This window comes from Plectrocnemia conspersa, unplaced genomic scaffold, assembly GCF_051122295.1.
Source record: "Plectrocnemia conspersa isolate PC_06_02 unplaced genomic scaffold, ASM5112229v1 ptg000008l, whole genome shotgun sequence".
NCBI lineage: Eukaryota > Metazoa > Arthropoda > Insecta > Trichoptera > Polycentropodidae > Plectrocnemia > Plectrocnemia conspersa.
The window spans coordinates 10962068-10988882 of NW_028277172.1; the positions used below are offsets into that span (position 1 = coordinate 10962068).

The 26815-nt window shown below is 32.8% G+C and overlaps 3 protein-coding genes across 4 annotated transcripts in view; 1 reads left to right on the forward strand and 2 right to left on the reverse strand.

Annotated features, from left to right (window-relative positions):
- Positions 1-1128: 1128 nt before the first annotated feature.
- Positions 1129-2684, reverse strand: LOC148232973 (uncharacterized). The gene is made up of 6 exons (XM_088189915.1): positions 2501-2684; positions 2233-2425; positions 2000-2168; positions 1802-1941; positions 1446-1730; positions 1129-1371 (listed from the first exon to the last, which is right to left on the reverse strand). Exons 1-6 carry the CDS (start codon positions 2629-2631, stop codon positions 1186-1188), a joined length of 1104 nt encoding a protein of 367 aa, XP_088046041.1. The 5' UTR covers positions 2632-2684; the 3' UTR covers positions 1129-1185.
- A 2250-nt stretch (positions 2685-4934) lies between these two features.
- LOC148232974 (retinoblastoma-like protein 1) lies at positions 4935-12729 on the forward strand. The gene is made up of 19 exons (XM_088189556.1): positions 4935-5101; positions 6712-6851; positions 6923-7126; positions 7183-7373; positions 7430-7587; positions 7651-7786; positions 7848-7921; positions 7991-8157; positions 8551-8749; positions 8820-9029; positions 9102-9270; positions 9649-9768; positions 9842-9939; positions 10005-10184; positions 10548-10683; positions 10877-10995; positions 11069-11242; positions 11313-11391; positions 12261-12729. The coding sequence occupies exons 1-19, from the start codon at positions 4967-4969 to the stop codon at positions 12326-12328; spliced, it is 2757 nt and encodes a 918-aa protein (XP_088045682.1). The 5' UTR covers positions 4935-4966; the 3' UTR covers positions 12329-12729.
- A 488-nt stretch (positions 12730-13217) lies between these two features.
- The window catches only part of Mcr (macroglobulin complement-related), a 37547-nt gene continuing 23949 nt past the window's right edge, over positions 13218-26815 (reverse strand). For both annotated transcript variants that reach the window (XM_088189554.1, XM_088189555.1), the window contains 26 exons: positions 26156-26774; positions 25587-25767; positions 25343-25511; positions 25157-25269; positions 24949-25089; positions 24658-24883; positions 24379-24587; positions 24005-24319; positions 23760-23946; positions 23409-23695; positions 23207-23347; positions 21007-21156; positions 20319-20458; positions 20089-20252; positions 19445-19668; positions 17345-17704; positions 17042-17278; positions 16783-16967; positions 16412-16715; positions 16152-16338; positions 15749-15978; positions 15522-15683; positions 15259-15452; positions 15013-15187; positions 14834-14939; positions 13218-14711 (listed from right to left, as the gene is read on the reverse strand). In XM_088189554.1, coding sequence (XP_088045680.1) covers positions 14494-14711; positions 14834-14939; positions 15013-15187; positions 15259-15452; positions 15522-15683; positions 15749-15978; positions 16152-16338; positions 16412-16715; positions 16783-16967; positions 17042-17278; positions 17345-17704; positions 19445-19668; positions 20089-20252; positions 20319-20458; positions 21007-21156; positions 23207-23347; positions 23409-23695; positions 23760-23946; positions 24005-24319; positions 24379-24587; positions 24658-24883; positions 24949-25089; positions 25157-25269; positions 25343-25511; positions 25587-25767; positions 26156-26757 — 5607 coding nt within the window. In that variant the 5' untranslated portion in view covers positions 26758-26774 and the 3' untranslated portion in view covers positions 13218-14493. The remainder of the gene's footprint in view (positions 14712-14833; positions 14940-15012; positions 15188-15258; positions 15453-15521; positions 15684-15748; positions 15979-16151; positions 16339-16411; positions 16716-16782; positions 16968-17041; positions 17279-17344; positions 17705-19444; positions 19669-20088; positions 20253-20318; positions 20459-21006; positions 21157-23206; positions 23348-23408; positions 23696-23759; positions 23947-24004; positions 24320-24378; positions 24588-24657; positions 24884-24948; positions 25090-25156; positions 25270-25342; positions 25512-25586; positions 25768-26155; positions 26775-26815) is intronic.

Genomic DNA, 26815 nt, shown 5'->3' on the forward strand with positions numbered 1-26815 from the left:
TTACACCAAGGGTCACAAAAACATAAAAAAAAATATTGAAAAATGTATGATTATTTAAAAAAAAAATTGCTTTAGAAATTATAGAATAAATTAAATTTTTAATATATTAACAAGTTTAAAATTATCTCAAAGCTGGATTCATCGGATCAATTGACTTTCGTCCAATCTTCAGATGTCCAATCTCAGAGTTTTCGGGCCCATTTTAACCTTCGAGCTTTATTTATTTCTGAAAGCCACGGTTTGTGTTGGGCTTTACAACCTCCGAGTCTCACACTGTTGAGGCTTCTTTTGCCCGTCCGCGAAGAAATGGATGGCCATTAGGTAGCTACCTAAAGCTTTGAAGACGTTTTCGACAATTTTTAAGGGACTCACTAACAAAGATTCGATCTTCCTGGGTCTTTCGTTTTCTTCCAGTTTTTGGCTTTGATTTGTAAGAACCACATTCGGTGAACCATTTCAAAGCATTTTGAAAAGCGTGTCGTGAACAATTAATGTGTTTACTAATAATAATATATTCTCAATAAAATTATATTCGCTCTTTTAGCTTCACTTAAATCGCGTTTTTTTGGCATTTTTTAAATGTTTACATTATATTCAAAATAAATTGTAACGACAAATAAAGGGGGAAATCACACAACTGAACATAACGATTGCTTAGGCGAAACTGAACAATTAGAGCTGCAATCCCATTTTAAAACTCAAGTGAGCAATAAAAAACGACAAATTCTTTTGTTTTGTTTTCAAAATTACGGCTAAAATTACCTGCTAAAATAATTTGGTCAGACTATGACTATATTGTGGCCAGACTGCACAAGAGTTATACACCAATTTAAGGCATGTCCCATTATTATGACCAAGACTGTACATTATTCCTTTTTTATCTATATAGCTAAATTAACTGCCACATAAATTAAGAAAAAATGTTCCATTAAAATTACTCTTCTTCTCACATACAGAATACATTTTGAATGTAGTAATAAAATGTATTCTTTTAATTTTCAATGACTATTACTTAAATACAATTGTTATTTTCATGTATTTTCCTTGGTAATATTATTCAGAAAAGTTATTCAACAAATTGTATATTAAACTAAATTTATTGAGTAACTAACAAATAAAACACTAACGGTAAACTAAAATATTTATTAATATTAAATACATAATATATATAAAACACCCAGAAATTTATTTTGTAATTTTATCATCATAGTCATAATCTTCATAGTCATCATTGTTGAGACAAATATGGTCTTCAAATTCTTTGTCCTCAGGTTCTTCAAAATTATCTTCTGTGAAATCATCTGTTAGAGACACCACTTGAGCTTTATTTTCATACTGTGAAAGTTCTTCTATCAACTTATTTCGCATAATCTATAAAATAGGAAGTAAATAATAAATATTATTTTAATAAAACTAAGAGATATATTATAATAATAAAAGTTTACGTCTCTATTTTTGAGGAATTCTTCAAATTCAGCTCTTCGTGATTTTCTCTCAGCTACTGTACTTGAATTCAAAATATTAATATTGGTAACTACTCTCTCCTCTGGGGCTGTTATTGTTGTATCATCGGTATTAAAATTACTCCAAGCATATACAGAAGAATCTTTGCCTTTCTGTATTTTATTGATAATCTTTTCCCTATCTAAGCCAAATACATTGTGACTCATCTCAGGAATATTATACTCGATAATATCGTTATATTTTATATCAATCTCTTTAACTTTTTTCTATAAATATTATTTAATAATTAAACTCAAATTAAATGTTCATAATAAATTAGACAAACATAAAAAAATACCAGAATTTTAGCATCCAACACCATATTTAGCGATAACTCTGATTTTAACGCTTCAGTGGATTTATTTGGTAAATAATCTTCTCCAAAATCGGCTTTTGCGAGACTTCTATCCAACTCCATCAATTGTATAAAATATTTATCTATGAAATAATAAATATGTCATTGCCGAAATTATTTCATAAAAAATAGAGCAAATACCTTTCACAAATTGAATCTTTGGTATATTTCCCATTATCTTAAGTTGGGAGAGTTCGTGTCGTAACAAACCGGCAACATGTTTTAAAACTTCCTGAAACTTTTCTTCGTTTATAACCTTAGTAGTCGACCAATACACATTAATCAACCCAAAATCGGTTGATATTTTGAGCTAAAAACAGAAAAACTATTATTATAAAAATAAATGATCAATAACGTGAATGTAGAGTACATACTCTAGTAATTTCAAATCCTTTTCCTTCAATTAAACTGACGATGCTAGTATTTAACAGTTGATCGCTTATGTGGCTCATAAAGAGTTTTTTTAAAACGTTTATGCGCCTTTGGCTAGATTTGGCATGCTCGTATTTAGTTCTAGTGAGACTTTGTGTGGATGGCAATTTAGGCATAAAATCATTGTACACTTTCCTAAAGTTTTCGATATTAACAGTGATGAAAAGTATTACAATGATATATATAAATTTGATACATCACAAATGTAACCTCTTTTTATTGGATGCGCCTTTGTTTAAGAATTTACCCATAGTTTTACTTAGATTATCGCAAACGGGATACGACGTGTGAAAACATCGCATACAGACTTTTAGCATTGTCGAATAATTCGCAGTGAACATTTATTTGAAGGTTATGTAAAGGTTTTGACATTCGAGGTGAGTGGCCTTAAAACATAAAAACCCGACCAAGTAATAAGCACAATATCAATAAAATAAAATATATACCTAATATAATGCAATTCCTGTTCAAGGAATGTAAAATTATTATATTTATATTTAAAAAAATGCAATTGATATTTTGTAAAAGAAATTGTAAGTAAGGCGGCTTCCATAAATTATGTCCCAGGTTTTTTGTAAGATTTTAAGCCCCTCCCCCCCCCCTCCCGTGCGTCACTTCACACAACAAAAAATATTTTGATTTACAAAGGTAAAAATAAGATATGTATTTAAGATATGATACGTGTGGAACTGATGTTGCTGAATAGTTTCTTCTACAAGTTCTAGATAATAACAATAGAACACGTACTCGATGTTTATAAGCATATATTGCGAATAAATCACACGCTGACACATTGGTACTTGGTGAATTAAACATTATATTTCTGTTTTAGGGAAAATGTTTTATTAAAAAATAATAATAAAAATACCTAAGACTTACTAATGAACAAATTTAAGTTCACGATGTAGCATTTTTTAAGAGACCCCCCCATGTCACAGACTGTCACAATTCCGTTGATCACACCCCTCTTAAACCTGTGATATAATTTATGTAAGCCGCCTAATTGCAAGTTCAATAGAAAAACAGTAGGTGTTATAGCAGTTATAAGCCTAAATAAATAAAGAATATTTTCAAATATTATCAGCTAGCTCCACAGAATAATTTTGAATTGTCTCTGATCGTGTTGGCATACACGTTTGCCAAATAATTAAAAAAATGTCTTTATTTCGATTTTTTGGTGCCCTTTGAGCTAACGCCTAACTAACTCTTTTTGTGTAATTTATTAATGACATATATGCGGCAGTTACAAACTTAACTTTTGTTCTGTATACAGATGACTGAAAATTGTATAAATACATTCGATCTGTTGCGGACTCTTTCTCTCCACAGAGGGATTTGGATTCTATGGAGATGGGCTTCCATTAAGTGTCTGCTTTTTAGTGTCGGAAAGTGCCATATTGTGTTATTTTCTCGATCCCGTCCGCCAATAGTTTATTCCTACGATTTCGGCAGCAGTGGCGTAGCTAGGATATGTGCCGCCCGGGGCAATCCTTAAAATAACCGCCCCCCATACATTTTTTTGCAGGGACATAAAATCAGTATTTCTTAAAATAATAAATTGATTATTGGTAAGCTCTTGCTATTTGTAGATTTACATAAATTCTGGTTTATTCAGGGTTAAGAACCACACTAGACGATTCCATCGCGAATATGCCGCCCCCAAGCAAGTGCCGCCCGGGGCGGTCCGCCCCCTCCGCCCCCCATAGCTACGCCATTGTTCGGCAGGAACATTTTGGCTAAAGAAACTTCTACCAAAGATTTCAGAATGACTTTTGAGAGCAAGTGGAGGTTCTCTCTATACATACACGACGTCTGTGATAAATATTCCAAGGTGCTCGGCTTTGTTATGAGGAACACCTTTCACTTTGACGATCGGTCATTTATTCGCGTTCTTTATAACACTTTATTTTGTAGCATTCTTGAATCTGGTTCTATAATTCGGAATCCCAGAATAACAAAATACTCACTTTTAGTCAAAAAGGTTTTCAAGATACCTTTATAAGAGGATATAAGGTTATATCCTCTTATATCATAGCGCCTTTCTTTTAGGAACTAAGTAGTATGCTGTCGATAATAGAGCTATTCTTAAAAAAATTAAGTTTTTTGCATCCTCTTTTGATGTCCGTTGGAGTTAAGACGTTCGCACTTACCAACTCGCCTATGGCTGTCGTCATCCGGCTCCTTAATACGCTGGCATTGCATATTAATCTGTTTAAAGTCAGCTACGAGAAGCTGATCTGGTATGTATTATATAATTTTAATATTTTATGATTTTTTGTGTATCGAAATAATACTCTTAAATTTAAATAATAAAATAAAAAATAATAATGTCAGGTGGTTAAATATTTACAAAAAAATCTGTGACATTATTTATGAAAGCCGGTTTATTTTAAATACATATTAAATGTGAATTTATGTTAAATAATATTTTATTATTGTATTTTTTGGTCATTTTGTAAAGTTGTAAAAAATTTAGTGTTTTAATACACGGATAGTAAAGAGTAAGTTATATATAGTGTTAGTGCTGCTATAACATGTTAATTTGATTGAAATAGTGTTAATATATGTTTAAGTTACACGCTATGGGCGCGAAATTCGCATAGATCATTTTGTCAAGTGGCAACATCTAGCGTCGTTTCCCGCCGTTCGCGGTGGGCTTAGCGGTAGAGCGGTGCCATGTCGTCTTACCGGAACACTGATGAGCTTTTGCAATGTTATACGGAGCTCGTGAGGCAGCTAAGCCTGGACGAGAGCGCCGGCGAGGTAGCATGGCGCAACTACTGCGACGCCAACGAGACCTATACTCTCGAGGTGAGTCCTATTCGCCTATCTCTAGCCTTCGCACCTGACACACCCGAATAATCGTGCCATCTGACGCGCACATGACGCACTCGATTTGTTATTATTTATCTTCTTCGACTATTACTACTACTATTATTATAATTACTATTACTATTACTACTACTACCACTACCACTACCACTACCACTGCCACTATCGAAACTAAGTAATACAAAGTTATCCTAGTCCTAAACGGAGGAATGATGACGAGCGACTTTCCAACGTATTTAATTATAGATTGTGAAAATATTACTAGGAAGTATGCCTTAAATAATTATAAAAAAATAAAGTGCATGCTTTACGAGTCTTCATACAGTGGTGAAAATATTTTTCTTTAACATTTATGGTTCAGTTTATTAAAGTTATTTATCAGTAATCCGAAGTATATCCGAAGATAACAAATTCCAATAAGATCATTCATTTGTCCAGATCTAGATTTGAATTTTTGCAATTGTATTGTACTTGAAATTGGTCGCGAATCTCTTAATAATGAGTGATACTGATAATACAACAACACAACATGAAATTATGGTGTGATACAATTTTTTTACATGAATTTTATTATATATTAACATACTCCAAGAAGTACATTCATTTTTATAAATATACTCTACTTGGTGGTTGTGAATGCCAGTGGTGTGGGCCAGCTTTAACGTGGTGCCAAGTAGGCACCTAAGTTTTAATCAATATTATTTGTAATAATGCTGTTGCTTTATGTCTGAGCAGCGATAGTTTTTTTAATATTTCGATTTCATAAATGACATGCATTTTTCTGGCCAAATTCAAGGGGCGTTCCTATATGGAATCCACCATCGCAGTGAAAATAATCAGTTATCTAGTATTCATATTAACACTTTATAATAATATTATAACTTACAATAAGTGATAATCGAGTGAAGCATATCTAAACCGAATTTTGACCAATAGGAGAGCGCAAAAAACAATTATCCCTTCTTAGAAGTCAAAAATTCATATCAAAAGCAATAAAATCGGGTTGGTGCCGTTGCAGTGGGAACATTTGGTAACGAGCGTTTCTACTGCAACGGCGGCTTTTAACTATTTGGTTACTCGACAATTCTAAATTATAGATTTCATTAAATGACATGCATTTTTCTGGTCAAATTTAAGGGGTCCCTGATTAGAATCCACGTCAAAACCAATAAATTCATGCCGTCGCAGTTGCAGTGGAGACGCTCGGTTATCTAGCGTTCATATTAACATTTTTTATAACAATGTTACTACTTATAATAAGTGAGAATCGAACGAGGAACATCTAAACCGAATTTTGACATTCTCAGAAGCCGTATTTTTAAAACAGTGTAATATCCAAGTGCAGACACTATAAACTACAACACACTAAATTTTTTTTTATAATCCATTACTTTCGCTTTGATAAAACAAATATTATTTCTGATCAGATTCTTATTTTTATGCTTTACCTAAACTTTCTTCTAATAAACTATTAGTAACCAAATAAGATTGCAATCTTAGTAATTTTTGACTATGAAGATCTTTGCCTTCGAGATGATAAATTATGGTTTACCCTAAATATGAAACATCACTTTATCGGTTTAATTTAGGGAGAGTCGATGCATTGGATCGCATGCTCTTTGTACTCAGCATGTCGCACATTACCAGCTCCAAATTTAGAACGTTTGGATTCCATCGTAGAAGGAAACTGTGCAAGTTTAACAAAATTAGCGAGACTCTGTAATGTCAGGTGAGTTATTATCATTATTTAATTTCTACTTTATGTTTGTATGTATTTAAATATTTGTATGTATATTTTAGTCTTTCGAAATTTTTTGATAAAATACAAAAATGGATGGATATGGTGGCCGTAAACGAAGAATTTCCCAAAACGATAAGCAGGTTGAAAAGTAACTTTTCAGTGTCGATGCTGCTATTCCAAAAGTTTAAACCGATATTCACATATGTGTTTCAACCACTGGAGGCGGAAACAACAAAAACTGTGAATAAAATTGGAAAGAAGAGGTAACATTTTTTGTAATATAAATGTTGACTTTTCTATAATCTCGATTATTTTTTAGGTCTTCTCTTTGTTCGTTGAATAATTTCTTTGAGTTTTGTTGGTGTTTATTCATTTGCGCTAAGGGAGAATTACCAGAACTGTCGGATGATTTGGTTTTCATGTATCATGCGCTTCTTTCTTGCATGGATTATATGTTTGCCAACGCCTATTTATCGATGCGCAAGGATTTGATAAATCCAAGCTTTGAAGGTAATTGTCGAAATACATTTATCTGAAATATTGAATATTGTTTGAGATTTTATTAGGTCTGCCAGATAGCTGGTTGAACACAAAAACAAGGCCCAAAAATCCACCATGCATCATAGAGCTGATGTGTAGAGTATTCCAAGGAAGCGATGTAGAAGCGAAGGCTTTCAAAGAGTACAATTGGAAAGAAATAATTAAAAAATTATTTGAAAATACAGTGAGTGATACAATTTTGAGTGATAGTGTTTTAGTAATTTAAATAATAAAACAAATTTTTCAGGGTTTGATAGGAGAAAACGATATGACAATGGGTCTTTTGGATACAGGGAACTTTTATACAAATTTAAAGTCGTTAAATAAACATTACGGTATGACTATGCTGAAAGTAGGAGATTTCGACGAAAGAATATTTTTGGGTATATTTTTTTTTTTATCGACTATTTAAATGCCTTCTTTTTAATAACCCATAATGTTCAGGTAACATTTCGAGTGAACTGGGCGCAAATGTAAACGGTGATGAGATTGTGGAAGCATTAACTAAATTCGGAAAGGTAAGTTTATTAAATATCAAACTTGAACATTTATCAAATTATGGTGATTATATGTATTGTTTATTTCAGGAAATGACTTTCGTGCAGGAGACTCCACTGACTGGACGCAGACATCTCGTAAAACACGCCGATCCGGACACTCCAATTTCGATGACGGCTCAGTCTTTAGTGAGGTTGCACCGTTTTCTGGCTGGTTGTTCGAACGCTCCGTCTCAATCTTTGTTAACGATGTTTAGGTGAGCATTTTATAGGATAATAAAAGATTTTTTAGAATTATTCTTGTAATCCTTTTACTGTTGTGATAATTACTGAAAATTTCATCCAAGCTAGAACATTTTACAGATTTTTTCTACAATCAATAATGTGTGTTTCTCGTTGCAGTTAGAAATTTTCACTCACCAAAATTATGTCGATCGAATGATACTTTTTAACTTATACAAAGCTAATACTTATATTATGAAACATTTTTATTTGTCTATAATTAGTAAAATTAAATATAAATCTGAATTATCAAATGCATTCAGTCATTTTAATCTAAATAAAAACTATTATTTGATATATTTAAATTGCTGTTGTGTAGAATGTATAGTATTCATCTTCGTTGTACTGATATACAATATTTATTACAGTAAATGTAAAAAGAATCCGCTTGAAGATATCTTAAACCTTAAAAGAAAGATGTCAACCAGCTTTTTAACGGCTTATGCTCCGTTTACGTCCGAGGAGATTGCCGGAAGCCGTTTGCTCCTAATTGAAGCATTATATTATAAGTTATTAGAAGAAAATATATTGGAAGAACAACGACGTAAAATAAATCTAAATTTGGAGGTGAATATTTTTTTGTTATAATATGTGATTGATTTATTGATTTTAATAATATATTTATTTTTTATTTTAGGGCTTATTAAATCAAGAAATATTGCATCAAGCTTTATTCGCTTGCTGCTGTCAAATCATCATATTCCATCATTATCAACATACTGTTCGGTTTCCATGGATTCTCGAGTGTCTGCGACTGCCGCCGTTTCACTTTTACAAAATTATTGAACTGGTTGTCTTGTGTATAAAAGAAAAGCTGAGCAGAGACGTTATAAAGCATCTCAATTCGGTAACATTGCATTTTATAAGAAAGGTGTTTTATTTTATTGTGGGAGAAAAAAATATATTTTGAATATTGTAGATTGAGGAACAAGTTTTAGAGTCACAGGCTTGGACTCTGGAGAGTCCTCTTTGGAAAAGAATTGCTGATCTCGGTGAACCGATTCCACAGTGGTACGACGTCTGCATACAGGAAAATAATAATTTAATACCCGCTGCTCAATCGGCTGAAAGATTGCAATCAGCAACAGGTGATTTTAAAATCAAATTATGAAAGTAGATTCATACCATTTCAATAACTTTTTGATAGTTTTAACATTTTAATTTGATGTTTTGTAATCGCTTTTTTGATATAAAATCATGTGGTGTAATGATGTTACTCTTAGCAATAATTTTATAATTGCACTTTTTCGTTTTAATGATATCATCTGCTAAATTAATCTGCAATTCTAATAACTGAAGCATTTATTTTTTGCGAGACTTCAGAAGAATATAATTAATGTATCTTTCTGTACAAAACAAGTAAAGCATGTCACAACATGATATTAGAATGGATTTTTTTTTACCAATGTTTATGAAACTTATTTATTAAAAAAGTGTTATATAATTTTTTACTATAATATCACCAGTATCATCAGTATCAGATTGCTTCTTATCGCCAAAAATCGACGTCTCGAAAAGACAACTCTTCGTCGATCCAATCAAACCAGGACAATCACTTCTCAACCAAAACGCATCACAATTGAAACGTAATTCATATTTTTTTGTTATGTCATGTATTTATATATAAGTAATGTTATAAAATATATATTTTATTTGTAGTAAATGAAGCATCAACATCTAACTTTGGAATCAGAAGACAAGCAACTTCTCAATCGAGACCAGTTAAAGGTGGTTCTTTAGGATTATTCTTTAGAAAGGTATTAATCTACTTATAAATTTTATATTTGCGATATTGAGTTAGTAGTAATATTATTAATTTTAGTTTTACTATCTGGCCGCTACAAAAATGACTTTCTTCTGCGATAATCTAAAGCTGGAAGACTCTGAGCTTAAACAAAAAATATGGACATGCTTCGAGCAGACGATTGTAAAACACACTTCTCTCATGGAGAATCGACACTTAGATCAAATATTAATGTGCACAATTTATGCCATTTGCAAGGTAATATATTAGGTTGTTACATATAGCTTAATCTATTTTGATAGTAAGAATTAAAAATTTGAATGATCAAATTATGGTTAATTGCTGCAATGGTCTTCTAGAAGAACATTATATTACTGACTTTCAAATCTAGATTTAATTTAAACAAAGTAAAGTTTTTGCTCTGAATTTGTTTAGTTGCATAATTACAAAATATAATACAATGTTTTACAAAGCAAAATTGTAAAATAAGTAGTAAAAAAAATAATTTTCTGGTTAAACTTCTGCAATTCTTATATTGTACAAATACAATTAGTCTGACATTGCAGAGATAAATATAAAATATTTTATCCTTGTAGTTATATTCTTGAATTTAATTTCCAGGCATCGACTGATATAAATAACAGAACTGAAAGAAAGTTCACGGATATTATGCGTTGTTATCGGATGCAGCCTCAAGCTTCAAATCATGTGTATAGGAGTGTTCATGTGCCTACCACTCCAAATATTGAAAATGAAGGTATGAACGAATAATGTACTGTATATGCCCCTATATCCATATCTCCGTTAATTTAATACATTCAAAGTAATGTTCATTTCTGCACTATAAAAATATTATTGTATTGAATGTGTTAAGCGACCCTGATGATCCATGAACATGTCGTTTAGGAAATATTGTGTGGTGTATACTTAAATTTTATTTGTTTTTCTAGGAGAGAATGGGAAGTTGAAGCATAACGGGCGTATTGATCTGATTGAATTCTATAATTTCTTTTACGTGCCGGTTTGTCGTTCATTAGTGAACGGCTTTTGCAGGACGCAATCAAATGAAGTAAATCTTCGACTTTCATATAAAAAAGTAACACTACAACGAATTTTGAAATCTAATAATACTTGTGTTTTAGGATTATACGTTAAGTCTAATACCCAAGCGGCCTGTGAACGGTAATTCGGGGGTTATACATCGCTTATCGGATAATTATAGGATATGCATAAAACCACTCACTGAAAATTCTGAGAAATTGGAGAAATCGTCCAAGACTCAAGCTACGTATACATTCAGTCGAAGTCAAACGAAGGTATGATACTGAATTTAATTATGATATAATTTATTGATGGCACTTTTTAAAATGGCGACTGTTTTTTCAGGATCTGCATGAAATTAACGCTCTTGTGTGCAAGGAAATTGTCATCGGTAAAAAGCGTCCGATACATCAAACTCACAATGGTCAGTAGTCCATAGCCTTGTCATAAATACTGCTACATAAAAATTAATAAATAGTAAAAAACTATTAATTAAATTAAAGTGCGCAAAAAAAACGCATTTAGTTTTTTGGTCATATATCTCATTTATGATGTCTTCGACTTGCAATGGAATCTGATATCTTTACTTGACGAACTTTCTAGTCCTATCATACTCTTACTGGAGTCACGAACATGCTTCATCATACTGAACTTTTGATTTGTGGCGAGAAACTTTTCTCAGCTTCGGGCGGAATTCCTTTGCTTTTGATAGCAAATGTTTTTATTTTCAATCTTTTGGCCCGAGTGTATTGTTTTTTATAATTTGCATCGGATAGTATTTTTTTTAATCAAAATTGCTAACTCCTAAATTTATCGCAAACTCCTAATTATATAAATAAATTGATGACTTTAACAAAAACAGCATATCAAACTTGTTTTCAAAATAGCAATTACATTGTTGCGTTTGACTCCTTTGGCACTCGCAAAATCAAGAACATTTTTCGCGCGCAATAGAAACATAGGGCACATGCTCTTGTTTACAAACCAAATACAAGCTCATTTAATACATAAAATGGGAAAAAAATTTGATTTGCCGATTTTGTTAAATTAACAAAATATAATTGAAAGAACCTAACCTCAAATTTTGTATGGGTGCCTAGTCCCCCCTATAAAGTAGTATTCCTATAGCGATATATTTAAAATTCTATATAATCTTTCCCGATATTGAACGATGCAGCAGTGGCTTTTAACAATAATTTTATTTCCAACATATTTTTTTAAACAGTATTTATGACGGTTTTATTGGTATTTTGTTTTTATATTAAGTTCTAATGTTTCATTATTTTATTTCAGAAGTTGAACCAAAACGGAGAGTGGTTGATGGTGAAGATAATGAGACTGAAAATACTAATTCCATGTGAAGAACTGATGAAAATGTGGAATAGATTGGTATTATGAATTGACGTATAATTTTGTGTACGTGTTCGTTTCGTCTTTTATTTACGTGTAATACTGTACGTTTAGAAAGTCTTCAGTTATTATTTTAAATGATATTGAAACACCAAATGTATTATTTAGTCAAATTGGGCGATGTCGGTGGCTAAAGTCCTTTCGAAATGATCCGTTACCAAAGACGTCTTTAAATATTTATGTAATTGCGATCTCAGAAATATGTGCTGCAAAGAAGCGTGGTTTTCTTTTTCGTTAAAACCGTGTGCTATGAGAATTAATGTGTCATGATAGAAACAACTTAGACTTTTTGGACGCACTGTAGTTCAAAAATATTTAGCTTTTTATTATAATGAAAATATATAAAAAAAAATATATCTATATATATATATGGTTTGAAAGGTGCTGTGCATTAATGTTTTATTAGTGTGATAATGAACATGATTGGACACTTGTATCTATTACTTAAAGTAAATGGACATAAACTTAGATTATAAATTTCGGAGACTGTTTTGCTAAACGTCATTTGAAATAACGATAGAATTAAAAGCTTGGTATTTTTGTATACGATTGATTTTTTTTGTATTCCTACATATTGTATATCATTACTCACTTCTTTATAAGTTAAATCGATACTTGAAAATAAGTATGAAACCGTGTATTATTTAAACTTGTATACATATTATATACATATCTATGAAATGTACCCCTACATGTATTTTTGTTGCTTTTAACATATCTATTTTATCACTATATGCTATCTAAATAAATAAAAAACTTATAAAACTCAACTATTATTATTTATTTTTTATCTTTAAGGACTAGAAGGATAAATTCAAAATATAAGTATTGAAAAAAATATTTTATTTTTAAGAAATCAACATTTATTATATACGTTTGTAAAAATATATATATAATGAAAACATATCTACACAGACAGAAACATAGCAGAATTATGTGGCACGGTGTTTCACAAAACATACGAATAAATTTCCACAAAATTATGGCAAAAATCGGCAAAATTATAAAACGTGCACATGTATCACATAATACAACCTAATATTACAATTATTGGAATCATTCAATTAAGCACCGGCTTTTGAAATTATTTTTAAATAAATTTATTAATTAATAATAAAAAAATCATATTAAAATGTTATACGCTTTCTTTTGTACATTATTTCTTATAATATATTATGAACAATAGTTGTATATTACTCCCTAGAGTGATTTTGATATAATACATAAAATAAAATACAATAATGCGGTAAATTGGGAACATGCTATTTGTATGAGCGAGCCAGAAAGGATGTCTCACCATACGCGACTGATTCATACGTACGTATTGAAAAAAATTGTATTTTTATTTAAGTATTTTCTAGTCCCCCAACTACATGCACCCAAATAGCACATCCACAATTTACCGTGTTATTGGGGGTATATTGTATACAAATAATTCTGTATTGATTTTTCAATAATATAAATAGTTGGTATTTATTTTTGAAATCATTAGAGAAATATAATTATTATATAAAACAAAATAAAGATCGAGTAAAATATTTACTTTATACTAATATTTTTAAGTAGTATAAGAAAAAAATAACTAATATATCTATATTGACCAGAAAATTGGACGGTTGATTTATTACGAACTAATAAAGATCTATTCCAGCAATTTGTGTCATTTCAATTAATGATAATATCAATTGTTGATTTTAATAATTAAAATAAATCATAGAGAAATGTAATATAGTAAAAGAATTATAAAAATCGAGATTCAAGAGATAATAGAACAAGTATTTTAAAATTAACAATTATAAAATTAAAAAATATATATTTACAAATTATGTTCTTATCTAATCGCTACATTTGATATTGCTTTACATAACAAAAACTAAACATAATATCATCGTTCATTCTCATACGTCATAATATAAAAATATGCGACTTTGTGAGACATAAATCTAAGGACGGTATAAATCAAATCTCGTTAAATAATAATAATAATAATAAGAACACTCAAAACACTAATTCCAAAGGTACAAATCTGTGTAATAATAACGGAAATCGATTTGATCAGTCTACGCGGAAGACTTGCACTTTAAATTAACAAATTTTTCCTAGCTGTGGGATGTTTTCACGTTATCAACGCGAGGAATCCATTGTTTAACAGTCTCGTTCTGAAGTTGGACAGTAAAATTGTGAAGATGGTCAAAGACAACAGTCCCATCAGTGCTTTGCTCGAAGTTGCAGCGTTATAGATGGCGCAATAGGGACATTGTGATGAACCGCAGACTTCGCAAATGTTGAGCAGATAATTCGGCAGTGCATCGAATATAGTTTCATTGAATCGTTCTGAAAATTATGATCAAATATGTTAAAGGATAAGACAAGTTATATTCTGTAAAATTGTAATCAACTCAATTATGTGAAGATTGAAAGAAATTTTTTAAAATTAATATACAATAATTACTGACCTGGTGCGTAATAGTCATATATTCGAACCGGAAGATAGCGAGTCATATTCGCAACTGGAAACCATCGCTCCACAGTAAAGTTCACGCAAATTGCTTCATCGTCCAACTGCAAATAAAAACGAGGTGATTAACAGATCATCAATGTCGTAAAAATGCTCGATTGTAAGCCAAATACTCACAAATTCAAAGTAGAACAAGACTTTCCGGTCTTGGAACCGAGCCCTCTGTAAGTTTCTCACTCGTTTCGATAGCGTGTAAGCGTCCAGTGTTTGCTGCTGAATTATATATCCAGTCGGTATAGCAACGTCGAGCACGGCCATTCCGGATCTTATGGACTCGTTTAGATAGTTCCACCTGTGATTATACAATATTTTTATAGCCATCACTGCCATTATGATCGCTAATCTCAGTAGCAGTATTTTTACCTTTGACAACTCTGATATGTGATATGAGACTGATTTCTTCCGAAGTAATGAGCTCTTGTGTATAAATCGAAAGATTTTACGGGCGGATATGTTTGGAATCTAGGTATGTCCACATTGTACTGCACGGACATTTGTAGAATTGCATAGCCGGCTCCGTTCGCTTGAACTTTGACTGTACCCCAAGCTTGAGGAATCTATAAAATTAATATAAAGTCAATTACAGTTAATCTGTAAAAGAGCATATGTATAAAAACAATACGAACATCAATGCTTTGTAGCATGGCGAGATTTTTATTATTGACGTATAAGGTCTTCTTGTGTCCTGGAAGAGCTGTGGCTTCGATGGTAACAGTCATACCGCTGACTTCTCTGATTCTCTTCCTAATCGTATAATCGATCAGGGCTTTCATGGAAACGATTGTATCCTGCAAATTATTTTTTATTATATTAAATTAATTGATATACTTGTATAAATACTTATGAAACCTACTTGTGTTGAAGCCCAACCGCCATCAGTCAACCTTTGAGCGTTGAGCCACGTTACAATCTCATCAATCGTCGATTCTTGTCTTGCATTATATACCATGAGAGCGTAAGCTGTAGCTTCTATGTTACTACTGTCATATTTATATGGCAAACGTGGCAATAAGAAAGGCTTTTGATTTTCCATCTTCGTTGGAGGCGGTGGTACAAATTCTTTACCCCAATATCTCAAACCACCTTAAATAAGAATTAATTTGATTTTATATAAGACTCGATTATGTTGCTGATTACATATTCTACGATTTTAATGAACCAAATGTGTTTGGTAAATACTGAGTAGTGTTTAAATATTACAATGAAATATCTATTATATTAAATTCTTAATGGTATTAGGATCACAATAAACATACCTGATGCACGCTCGTGTTTTTTAAGTATCCTGAAAGCTGATTCTGCATTAGAAGCTTTACTTAACATGAGAGCATAAGAGACGATAGCGATGTCGTAAGGTTCTCCGTGTATCTCCAAAAGCTTCATATTGCGCTCCAACCAATTGATTGCCAACTGTTGAGCTAAAGATACTTTCGCACCTAAACCCTATAATTTAAAATAAAATATATCATTACAATTATTTTTTTTAAAGAATATCAAATAAAACAAATCAAAGTACCCCTTTAATATCCTTCAAGTCTTTAACAGTATCCAAAGTAATAAGGACGTGAGCAGTGAGCGAAATATTTCTTTGAGTTATTACATCATGCGGCCAATTGATCGAGGTGTTTGTTTTACGGTCGGGACTCCACGTTATTTCATAAAAAGCACCCTCAGGTGTCTGATGTTCCAATATCCAAGATATGGCGTTTGATATGACGGCCGGATCGATGTAAATATAATTTTCCCATTCGTAGAACGACGCGTCTTGGAAAACTCTGGCACAGTAAGCCGTCAGCCAAACACTCGAGTCCGATTGATTCCTGTTTATATATAATATAGTGAGGACCTTACATAAAAAAAATGAACAATAATTAAACAAATTATTACCAATCGCTTCTAAATAGACTGAAGGATCCATCGGGCTTTAAAAACGATAGTACTCTCTGATAGAGGATATTCATGTGGTGGAATGACTCTTTTTCGATTGTCCGATTTCGCTGGTTGACCAATCTCATGAATAGCGTTGTATACAAATTGGCTCCGAAGCTGGACATTGTTTGTTCGGCGGAATCCTGAATTTTAATTTCGCATTATTCATACAATAAACTGCAAATAGGAAAATAGCTCGATTGAATCATATATTTACCATAGGAAGATTCAACAAACTGGTCGCATTAACAGGCATAGATGGAAAGATTGGTCCGACGACGTCGCCAACGATCGATACTCTAGCTTTATTAGATCCAAACACATAGTAACGATCCACGTCGTAAGGTATAATCGGTGTTTCCGTGACGTTCACGTGTAAGTATTGGAACACGTAAGCTCTATTGGAGAGATCGAGCAATATGGCTTGATGACGATATTGCGGAATACCATCAGCCTATAATAAAAAATCATGATTACATATTACATTTATATAAAATATAAAAATAACAATGATATATACCTCAACACGTAACTTTCGGGTTATCGTATCTTTTCCGATCAACGTAGCAGCATGTATTGTAATCTCGATTTCGCCTAACTTTTGCGGAACGATCGGCAGATAAACGACCATGGCCTCTCCGGGCAGAATGTAAATGAAGAAGTGATGTTCTCCAAACGACGTCCTAGGATTGTATGATCGCACAATACCTAATTCTTCGACGTGTACGAATTTATAATCTGGTGAGTCGGTCAATACTACGGTGGCTTCGATTGCGCTCTTCATGTAATTGAATACGGTGGTACGAATGCCGACTTGCTCGCCTTGTCGACAAACGTGTGGCATTTCTACGTTCATGAAGAACGGAAGTGCTCCTTCGTACTGTAAATAATATGATTATATATTATACTATAAATAAAAAACTATCTAAAATTTATGAACTGTTGAATACGATGGCAGTCAAAGGAAAGGAAACTTAAACTTCAGTCATCAGTGGGTCGTAACAGCTAGCGTGATTCAAATTAAATTTATTATATAATTCAGCGCTGTTCAACTAGTGGCCCGTGAGCCAATTTATATTTTTAATATAAAATTTAAAAATAATTAGCTAAAAGTTACCTCGTACATTATTGTTCGTTTACCCAGACTTGGGAGTATTTTTTTAAAACGCAACAGCAAAAGCCTTTTGGCCCCCTAAATGTTTGCAAAAGAAAATATGGCAAGCGGACAACGCTGATATATTTGATAACTTTATTTTACGATCTCTGTGTGTGTGTGTATTATATAAAAATATGCTTTTATCTCTATTTAATGCCTACACTACACTCTCTGGAAGTTGTCCGAACCGAAGTTATAACTGAAGTCGGCCGAGATCTACGATTTCGAGTAAGCGACCACTGTCGCAATTTCATATGCCGTCCGGTTGGCGGCCATGAATGACGTCCGGACGGCGGCTTCTGTCACGTACAGCCAGCATATTTGTGCGCAATCGAAAAAAGTGCCAAATAATCGCAATTTTTAAATTGTCATACTATTAAAATTACGCTACTGATAATTATAAAAGTTTGTGTGTGCACTCACCAATACAATATCAGTGAAAACTTTTCGGTCGTAAATATTTAATTTACGCTAAATTTTTGTCAGCTTTTGCAAAATGCCATAAGGCATAAAAATGATACTTCAAAATACGAACACCACATCTGTGACTATCCTAGAATTTGTCGCCATCGATTCTAAATAAGAATTCGTTATGGTGTGACATTTATATAAACCGATCTAGGAAAATACATAAGGATATTCGAAACGATTTTTTTTAACAAAATCAAGTACCACTAATTATTTTTTGATTATTTAATTTTATATGAAAAAAAATATAATAACGATATCTGTTAGAAGAATATACTATCAAAAATATAATTAATCCCTTTTGGTGCCCTAAAATTTTCAAAGAGTCTGTTAAAGTTCCCGATAAGCATGTGATATTATAACTTGACCACGTGACCACGATGCAACGCTCAACATGCGCGTTAACCATAGGACGCCTACGCGCATACTGAAATTGAACCGAGTTACTCGTTCTATCTCAGTTTGCGAAAAACCATACCATTATCTCTCTCACTCTCGTCACTTAGCACACGAGAGAGCGAAAGGGGAAGTATCTCACCGCTCGCGCTCGAAAGAGCAGCTCCGACTTCGGTCCCTTTGACTCAGAAAATAATGCCGACAATGTTCGGAAGCACTAGAAGCTGGCCAAGTCGACTGAATTACCCCCGCTTTACTGCCAGTTCTCAGTAACTTCCGAGAAATTTTAGAGTGGGCATAACCGAACTCGACCGAAGTAACCCAATATATTCTCCGTCCTTGGCCAACTTTCAGAGAGTGTATTGCAGACATAAGGGAAAAATAAAGTTTTATATATATTTTTTCCTTTTTTATTTTCTTATACTTATGGATAACTAATTATTATTTTATATTTTATTGTACAACTAAACCAATTGTAAGCAATGGAAATGGTTATGAACCAGTATTGTGCATTTAATGTGTCTGTATGTTATTGTATCTAAGTATTATATATTTTTGAAATAAACTTTTATAAAAAAAAATATTATCTAATAAACGTACCTCAATAGCTTTTTGTAACATTCCGAAACCCATTGAAGGAGACATTGAAAATGCTGAAACCATCCAATATGCAGGTCGTTTTGGTACTTCAATGTTGAATATGAAACGTCCATGTGGTCCTATATTGATGTCTTTCCAGAGCCACACGTTATCGTATTGTCGCTGTATTCGGTTGAACCTGAACTTTCGGAAGTGTGATAGTTTTAAATGTTTATCACTATCGCCTGTAAATTTATAAGTTGTATTAAAAACATATTGTAGTTTATAAGTATACATTAAACGTTACTATAATTTAGGATGCAATAGTGAGAAGTTGGATCAAGATACAAACTCATTACTACTTGTAGTAAAAAAAACAACATATTGAGCAATTTGGAGTTTTAAATATCTGATCGCATAGACAAATTTGTCTATAAAAAATATCAAATATGATTTCTTTAATTATATAATGTGATACTAAAGATTTTGTGGACCGAACCTGTAATAAACAATATTGTATAAACTAAAAAGTTATAACTGGTCATTAATTTGAGAGCTTCTATACAAAATCCTTCAGTTAACAGAGCACAGTATATTAAATCTTAAGTTTCTGGATTTTTGGAAAACATTGCCTTAAATTTTTCATTGAAATACATAATACTAACAAGCTGCTTCATCAGTTCCATCTTCACAATCATATACTCCGTCGCATTTCTTATCGATCCTGTAGCATCGACCGTTCAAGCATTCGGCCGAGCCTAATGTGAAATTGCAGTAGTCTGGTCTTCTCGATATGATAACGTCACTGAACACAACTAAACCGGAAAATCTGAATAATAATAAAAAAATATTATTATAGTATTATGGTAATGATATGGTTTATTATAGGACGTACTCAAAAGTCCTATTTGCATCTATGCCAAAGGATGACGATGGGAAGTAGACGAGCTCATCAGGATTTCCTTCGTGCGAGAGCCACGTGTGTTTGAATGTTCCATTGGTTTGTTCGTCAAACGTAGCCATCTTCGTAATAACCTAAAAACGGCAATAAATATTAGTATAAAAAGAGAAAGGGATTGAGGATATTTAAGATTTAACTAAAAAGCGTCATGTATATTATGTATATAGTATGAAAGCAGTGCAAAAGTTTTGCTTTCAAATTACTAATGATTAATAAGTTTATATTATTGAAAAATCAGCGATGAACTATTACAATTTAACTCTTCTTCTATTAGAAATATTACTATTATCGTATTTATTAATTTTAATATATACATAAACTTCTGTGCTTATTAAAATACCTTTAATTCTTACACGAAAACCAGTTATTTTTGGATAAAGATAGAAGAGTTAAATAAATTATTTATACAAATGAGATTATTTTTATAATAAATAATGATGACAATATGATTTGTTTGTATGTATGTATTTTACCATAAGCATTAGTAGTATCCATGCAATAAAAATACCTTAGTCTTACCAATTAACAATTAAATTCCAAAAAAGAGAAGAATGTTATGAATAACATATTTATAACACTTACATATATCTTACACAAATTATATGTGGAATTTAATACTAACCTGAGCATAAGTCAGTTCGTTTCCAGCTTGCATAGTATAGAATGAATTATCTATACCAGACAATCCCACGTAAGATCCTGGCTCTCCGTAAATAGCAACTTCGACCTTTTCACCTGTGCGCGACTTACGATCGTTGATAAATACCGTAAACTAAAATAAAAAAAATACATAAATTAATAAATAAATTCAAATTTAATGTAATAGGTTACAATTAAGGGATTCTTATCAATTTGGTTGCATTCAAATGTACTAAAAACTAAACATGGAAGAAGTAGAGCAAAATATATTTTAAGGAGTCATTCAAAAATCAATTTAATCCTTTGAGTAGTGAATTTGTGGCAACCTCACAAATAGGTCCACACACAAAAAAGGGCAATTGTCTCATTGTTAATGACCGTGACCAAAAACGTTCATGTATTAACAATGAGACAAATATTATGGCACAAGAGGGATTTCTTTTGACCACACAACAAGAGTCGTTAAGAGAATCACATTTTGTGACAAAACGGCATGGACGCAATCAATCACCACATTGCAAACCCTTTCTGAAGAATTCGAGTCTGGGCAAGCAAAAAATTCGCTTTCGAAAATGCAACATCCGATTTCTCGAGTTCTACGAAGCGACTGCAGCGATTGGCTAGGAGACCGATGCACAATCGAGATTGGCTAGCAAGCGTGCAACCCTTAAAAGATATAATCCCGGACTACGAGGAGGAGAGGGCAGACGGGCGGAGGCACCATACGAGACGGCCTGAGGCAAGAGACGGGCAGAGACGAGCAGCCGGCCTGAGGCAAGAGGGGCAGAGACGAGCAGACAGCCAGCGATGCAGTCGATCTATCGGCAGCCATCCGGAGGAACCAGCTACGCGCCCTCACCGACAGACCAGAAGATCACACCTGACACTCGCCGCACGCAGCCACAAGAATCACACTGAGAATCATCTAACGGCATCACCACCTGCGCCACCTTCACCTTCATCGCTAGAAACGTCACGCCGTAATCGTCCATTTGCCACATGTAATTATCACTTAATAAAAAGTCAATCTAGATTTACACAAGTCTCATTAGCCGCGAGGTCAACCAGCCCTAGGGCTACGCCCCCTAAAAATTAATTTTATGTATTTTTCCATAATTATTTCTGTTATTTATTTATTATTATTTTATATTGCATTTACAGTAAATTATAGAAAAAATCAGTGATTCTCAACGTTTTATTGCTTTGGTTTATTTTACTACTTTTTCATATTAGTATGTTTTAATAATTTATTTCAACACTCTGCTATTATTAAATTTTGTGATTTTTTTACATATTTTTTATATATTATTCAGCTTTTGTGGATTTTTTTATATCAATAGAGGTTTTCAATATTTTTTATAAAAATAATGTAAAATATTTTTTGTTGTGCTAATTTATTTCGTACTCTTTGATTTATTGATATTATTTTCTATAAAAATTATTTAAATTAAAAAAATATTATATTATTATAATATTTTTTATTTATTATTTCTTCAGTTATATATGCACATATATAACTATCTAAGGTACCTCAAAACAGTGAAAGATCGATCACCGTATATGTATGGCGATATTTCTCAAAGGATTAAACTTTATGTAGAAAATGGATAATCTTCTTACTAAACCAAGAAGTAACCAGTAATAAAACACTTGCTCAGTCAGATGAATATAACATTCAATGAATATAACTCGCTACCAAGAGGAGACTTCAGACATAGAAAATCGCAAAAAGCAACCATTTTCCAATTCACGTTAAAGTTTGGTCCAGCTTGACATTCTGAATCTAGAGATGCAGACACGGAAAGAGGACTTCACGTATACCATAAAATAAAATATACAAACTCTATGTGAACATAATTCAAATTGTAGCAGAATACTATTTAACATCAAAATTTTAAATACAAAATAAACACTCCTGACACAATCTGTATTAGACAAAAACAAAGTCTGTTTCACCACGAAAAAGATTGAGGACTTCCCTACATTCTTTAAGGGTATATAAGCCAGAGCACTACCGTACATAATCACTTCCGTCAGGGCTTACACCAGAACCACTACTTCGCTCCTGAGTTAGAATAACAAGAAAGGATAGAGTAATCTGTCACATGACATCTGAGTAAGTAGAATAACCAATAATCAAATATGTTAATACCTAATTGCTGATTAGGTATTACAATACTTACATTATTTCTTGATATTCCATTAACTGGCACTGTAATTGAATCGGCGACTACTTCTCCTCTGCGGCCCGTACTCCAGACAACTATGGTAGTAGCTGGTGCCATTTCGGCCGATAGTGTTACAGCAAATGTACGAATGGAATCCTATAAATATTTTAAATTTTATAGAACATATTTGTAATCACACAAACAATCAAAATATTACCTGCATATTTTGTTGACTGGTTACGATTATAGTACCCTTTGACATGACAATGTAATTGAACGTTTCCATGTAGAAATTGCTCTGGACGTGCAGAATTAAATATTCGCCTACTTTTGCGTCTTTGGTGCTTGTGTATACTTTAATATGATGATTTAAAGGCGAGTGATGGGCGAGCAGAAGTAATTCTCCTTGAGCTTGACGTCCAGTCGCATCTCTGAAGAATGCTTTCAGTCGCATTTGCGAGATATCATTGAGAGTCTCTTTGGCATTGCGAGCGTCATCAAGACCTGTATAAACGATAAGTCATTATATATTTTATAATTAATTTACAAAATGATCGATCATACATACCCAACTGTGTTTTTAGATCGACTTTCAGATGCCAAATTCCAGGACGTTCATCGTCCATTCGTACTTGTTGCATCGGAAGATCTCGCCTTCCTCCGCCTCTCATTTCGACGCTGCTTTGAATCTCCATCACACTGAGACCCAATTGCAGCGGACGCAACGGTGAGCCGTCGTGGAAAGAAGCTGCCAACTAATAAAAATATTACAGCAATGTTCTTGATAAAAAAATATATAAATTAATTACTTACATAGCAGTCGAAAGGCATCGAAGGTTTGAACACTTGAGGGGTACCGCCGAGGAAGGCTATGTTGATAGACGAGTTATATATTCTAGCGACAGAGTATCCTTCTATGATTTCATCTAAGAAACGTTCCCCAACCGTCGCCGTGATGATGATTTCCATTCCATCTAAAGTCGTGACGTATTGTTCCAAATCCCGTAAAGGATAACGGAACTGGTAAGTACCATTGAAAAATCTTAAATATGGAAGATGATTATCTCCTCCTAACTGATACGTGTTGTAAGGATCTGGTTTAGTCATCCAGAACGGATATTCTTCGTCCTATAAAATGTTCTCATTAATGACAATTCTTATTATGGTACTACAAAAAAAATACTTACAAAATTAAAGTGTCTCTCTACAACTTTTGAATAGTCATAAATATATCCCGGTTGATTGAGGATATTTGTTGTACTAGGAACGGCTCCAATCTGAGATGTGATAGGATTACCGTTCTCGTCCAGTTGAGTCGTATATTGATACCGATCATTATACATGGTAGAAGCGTTGAGATTAGCACCAGGGTAATATTGATTTCTGAAGTATTGATCTTAAAATATAAAATAAAATGTATTTTTATAATTTATTAACGATTTACGATCATATAAAATTATAAATACCTCTAGCCAACTGATCTCTATTATACTGATTCGGTATACCAAACTGTCCTTGATTATTGAACTGTCCTTCGTAGTAATATTGAGGTCTGAATTCGGGAATGGGTCTGATTGTGGCTTTCAAAGTCAAGTTGCCTTTGACAGGAGCGCCAGATGTGTAATTTGCCATGATGCGACCGTAAATGTAAGGATCGCTAGTGAAAAAGAACGCTGGCATAGTGACATTTACCTAAAATTAATAACAATAAAAGATTATATTTGATCGATATTAAAAAATAAATTATTTATCATTACCTCATATCTTGTTTGATAGTATTCTTCTACTAGGAAAGTAGATTCTTCTACTTGTCCTAAAGCCCAAACTTGAATTATCCATTCGCCAAAAACTGGTTGATCTGATAAATTGTATTCTAAGCTCACAGTACCCAAATTCGACTATGGAATATAATCATATATGTTACAATTTAGTTGTATTTTTAATTGATGTATTTTTTTAATATACCTGTCTCGAAAGCCATCTCTTCATGATATGCTTATTTGGATCCAATACATAAACATCAATGGCATTATTGAACGCCTTAAGTTCTGTGTTAATAGGAATGGTTCTGAATCGAACTGTAATATATAAATTTAAACACTTGAGTCGCTAATTCTCGGACTTTGAATTGATTATATCATTAAACAATACCTGTTTGTCCTTGCATGTACACAGGTTTATCAGTTTGAATGAAGATCGTCATGAATCTCCTGGAGAATGTTAAAGCCGTCTCGTTGAGGAAAGCTTTTCCATCAAACGGATCATCATAAGTACCTTCAACACGTAGTTTATATTCACCGGGCACTGAAGTTGGAGGAACCTGAAAATATGAACCGAAAACCATATAATTTCTTCAATAATAATCTACAAAAATATTATAGAGTTACTAAAATACCCTCATAATCAACGTTTCTGGTATTCCTTGTCTGACTTCTTGATTAACGTGCGTCATTTCAACGCCATTGTTTGAAATAGATGCTCTGATGTTCATCTTGAGGCGAGCACGCAAAATACTAACAGAGAATTTATATATCTGTCCTGGACGAACCATCCGAGATGCCACAATGAAATACGTTCTGAAATAATCATCCATGAAATAAGAATCAAAGTCATTAAAGATCTTATTAAGTCACAATTGTAGCATTGAAAAATATTATTAAAAATAAAAGTGATCTTGTTGAAAAAGCATATAAAAAAATTCTTCTCCACTTTCACAATACTATTCCTTTTTAGATGATTAAAGTAGTGACAAAGAGTGACGAAGATATATATTAAAGCAGCAACTATTAATAGCCGATAACTTATTTCATTTATTTACATTATGGTTATGGTGTAGGTCGGCTGAAAGCTTTGTGATGTTTTTACATGATTAAATCGGACTCACCCAGGACTGAAGCAATTAATTATATAAAAATTCTTTATAATCATACTGTTTATTATATTAAAATAAATAAAATAACTCACGCTTCGTTGATAATAACACTGTTGGCTTCAATAGGTGGTGCTCTATTTTCATATCCTAGACGATTATCCAACCACGGCGCTCTATTGGCATCAAAGTCACTATTACTGTTTGGATTGTAAAAGTCTTTATTTGCGGGATCAGCGTTGGTCGGATATTCGTTTCTATTGTACGTATCGCTCGAATACGGATTCCTCGGCAAATCTCTGTCGGGCGAGTAGTCCGGGTTTCTCGCATAGTTCAGATCGTTATTTGGATAGTTCAGGTCCTTCGGATCCGGGTTCGGATTATCTCTGTTCAAGTTTGGATTGTCCCTGTTAAAGTTTGGATTGTCCCTGTTGAAATTTGTATTGTCTTTGTTGTAGTTTGGATTGTCCCTGCCATAGTTGATATCGTCCCTATTAGGGTTCAAGTTATCACGGTTGTCGTAGCTCGGATTGTCTCTATTATAGTCTCTGTTGAAGCTCGGACTGTTAGGATCGCGCGATTCGGGATAATTCGGATCTGGAGTGTACGGTCTCTCTGAATATGGAAAGTCATAGTTTTGCGCTACGCACAGCGAAATCAGAGTCAAGAGAGTCAGATGCAGTATCCATGAAGGCATTTTGGCGATGTGGAAATCTGCAACAAAGATAAAAAAAAGTATAAATTTAAAGAAAATT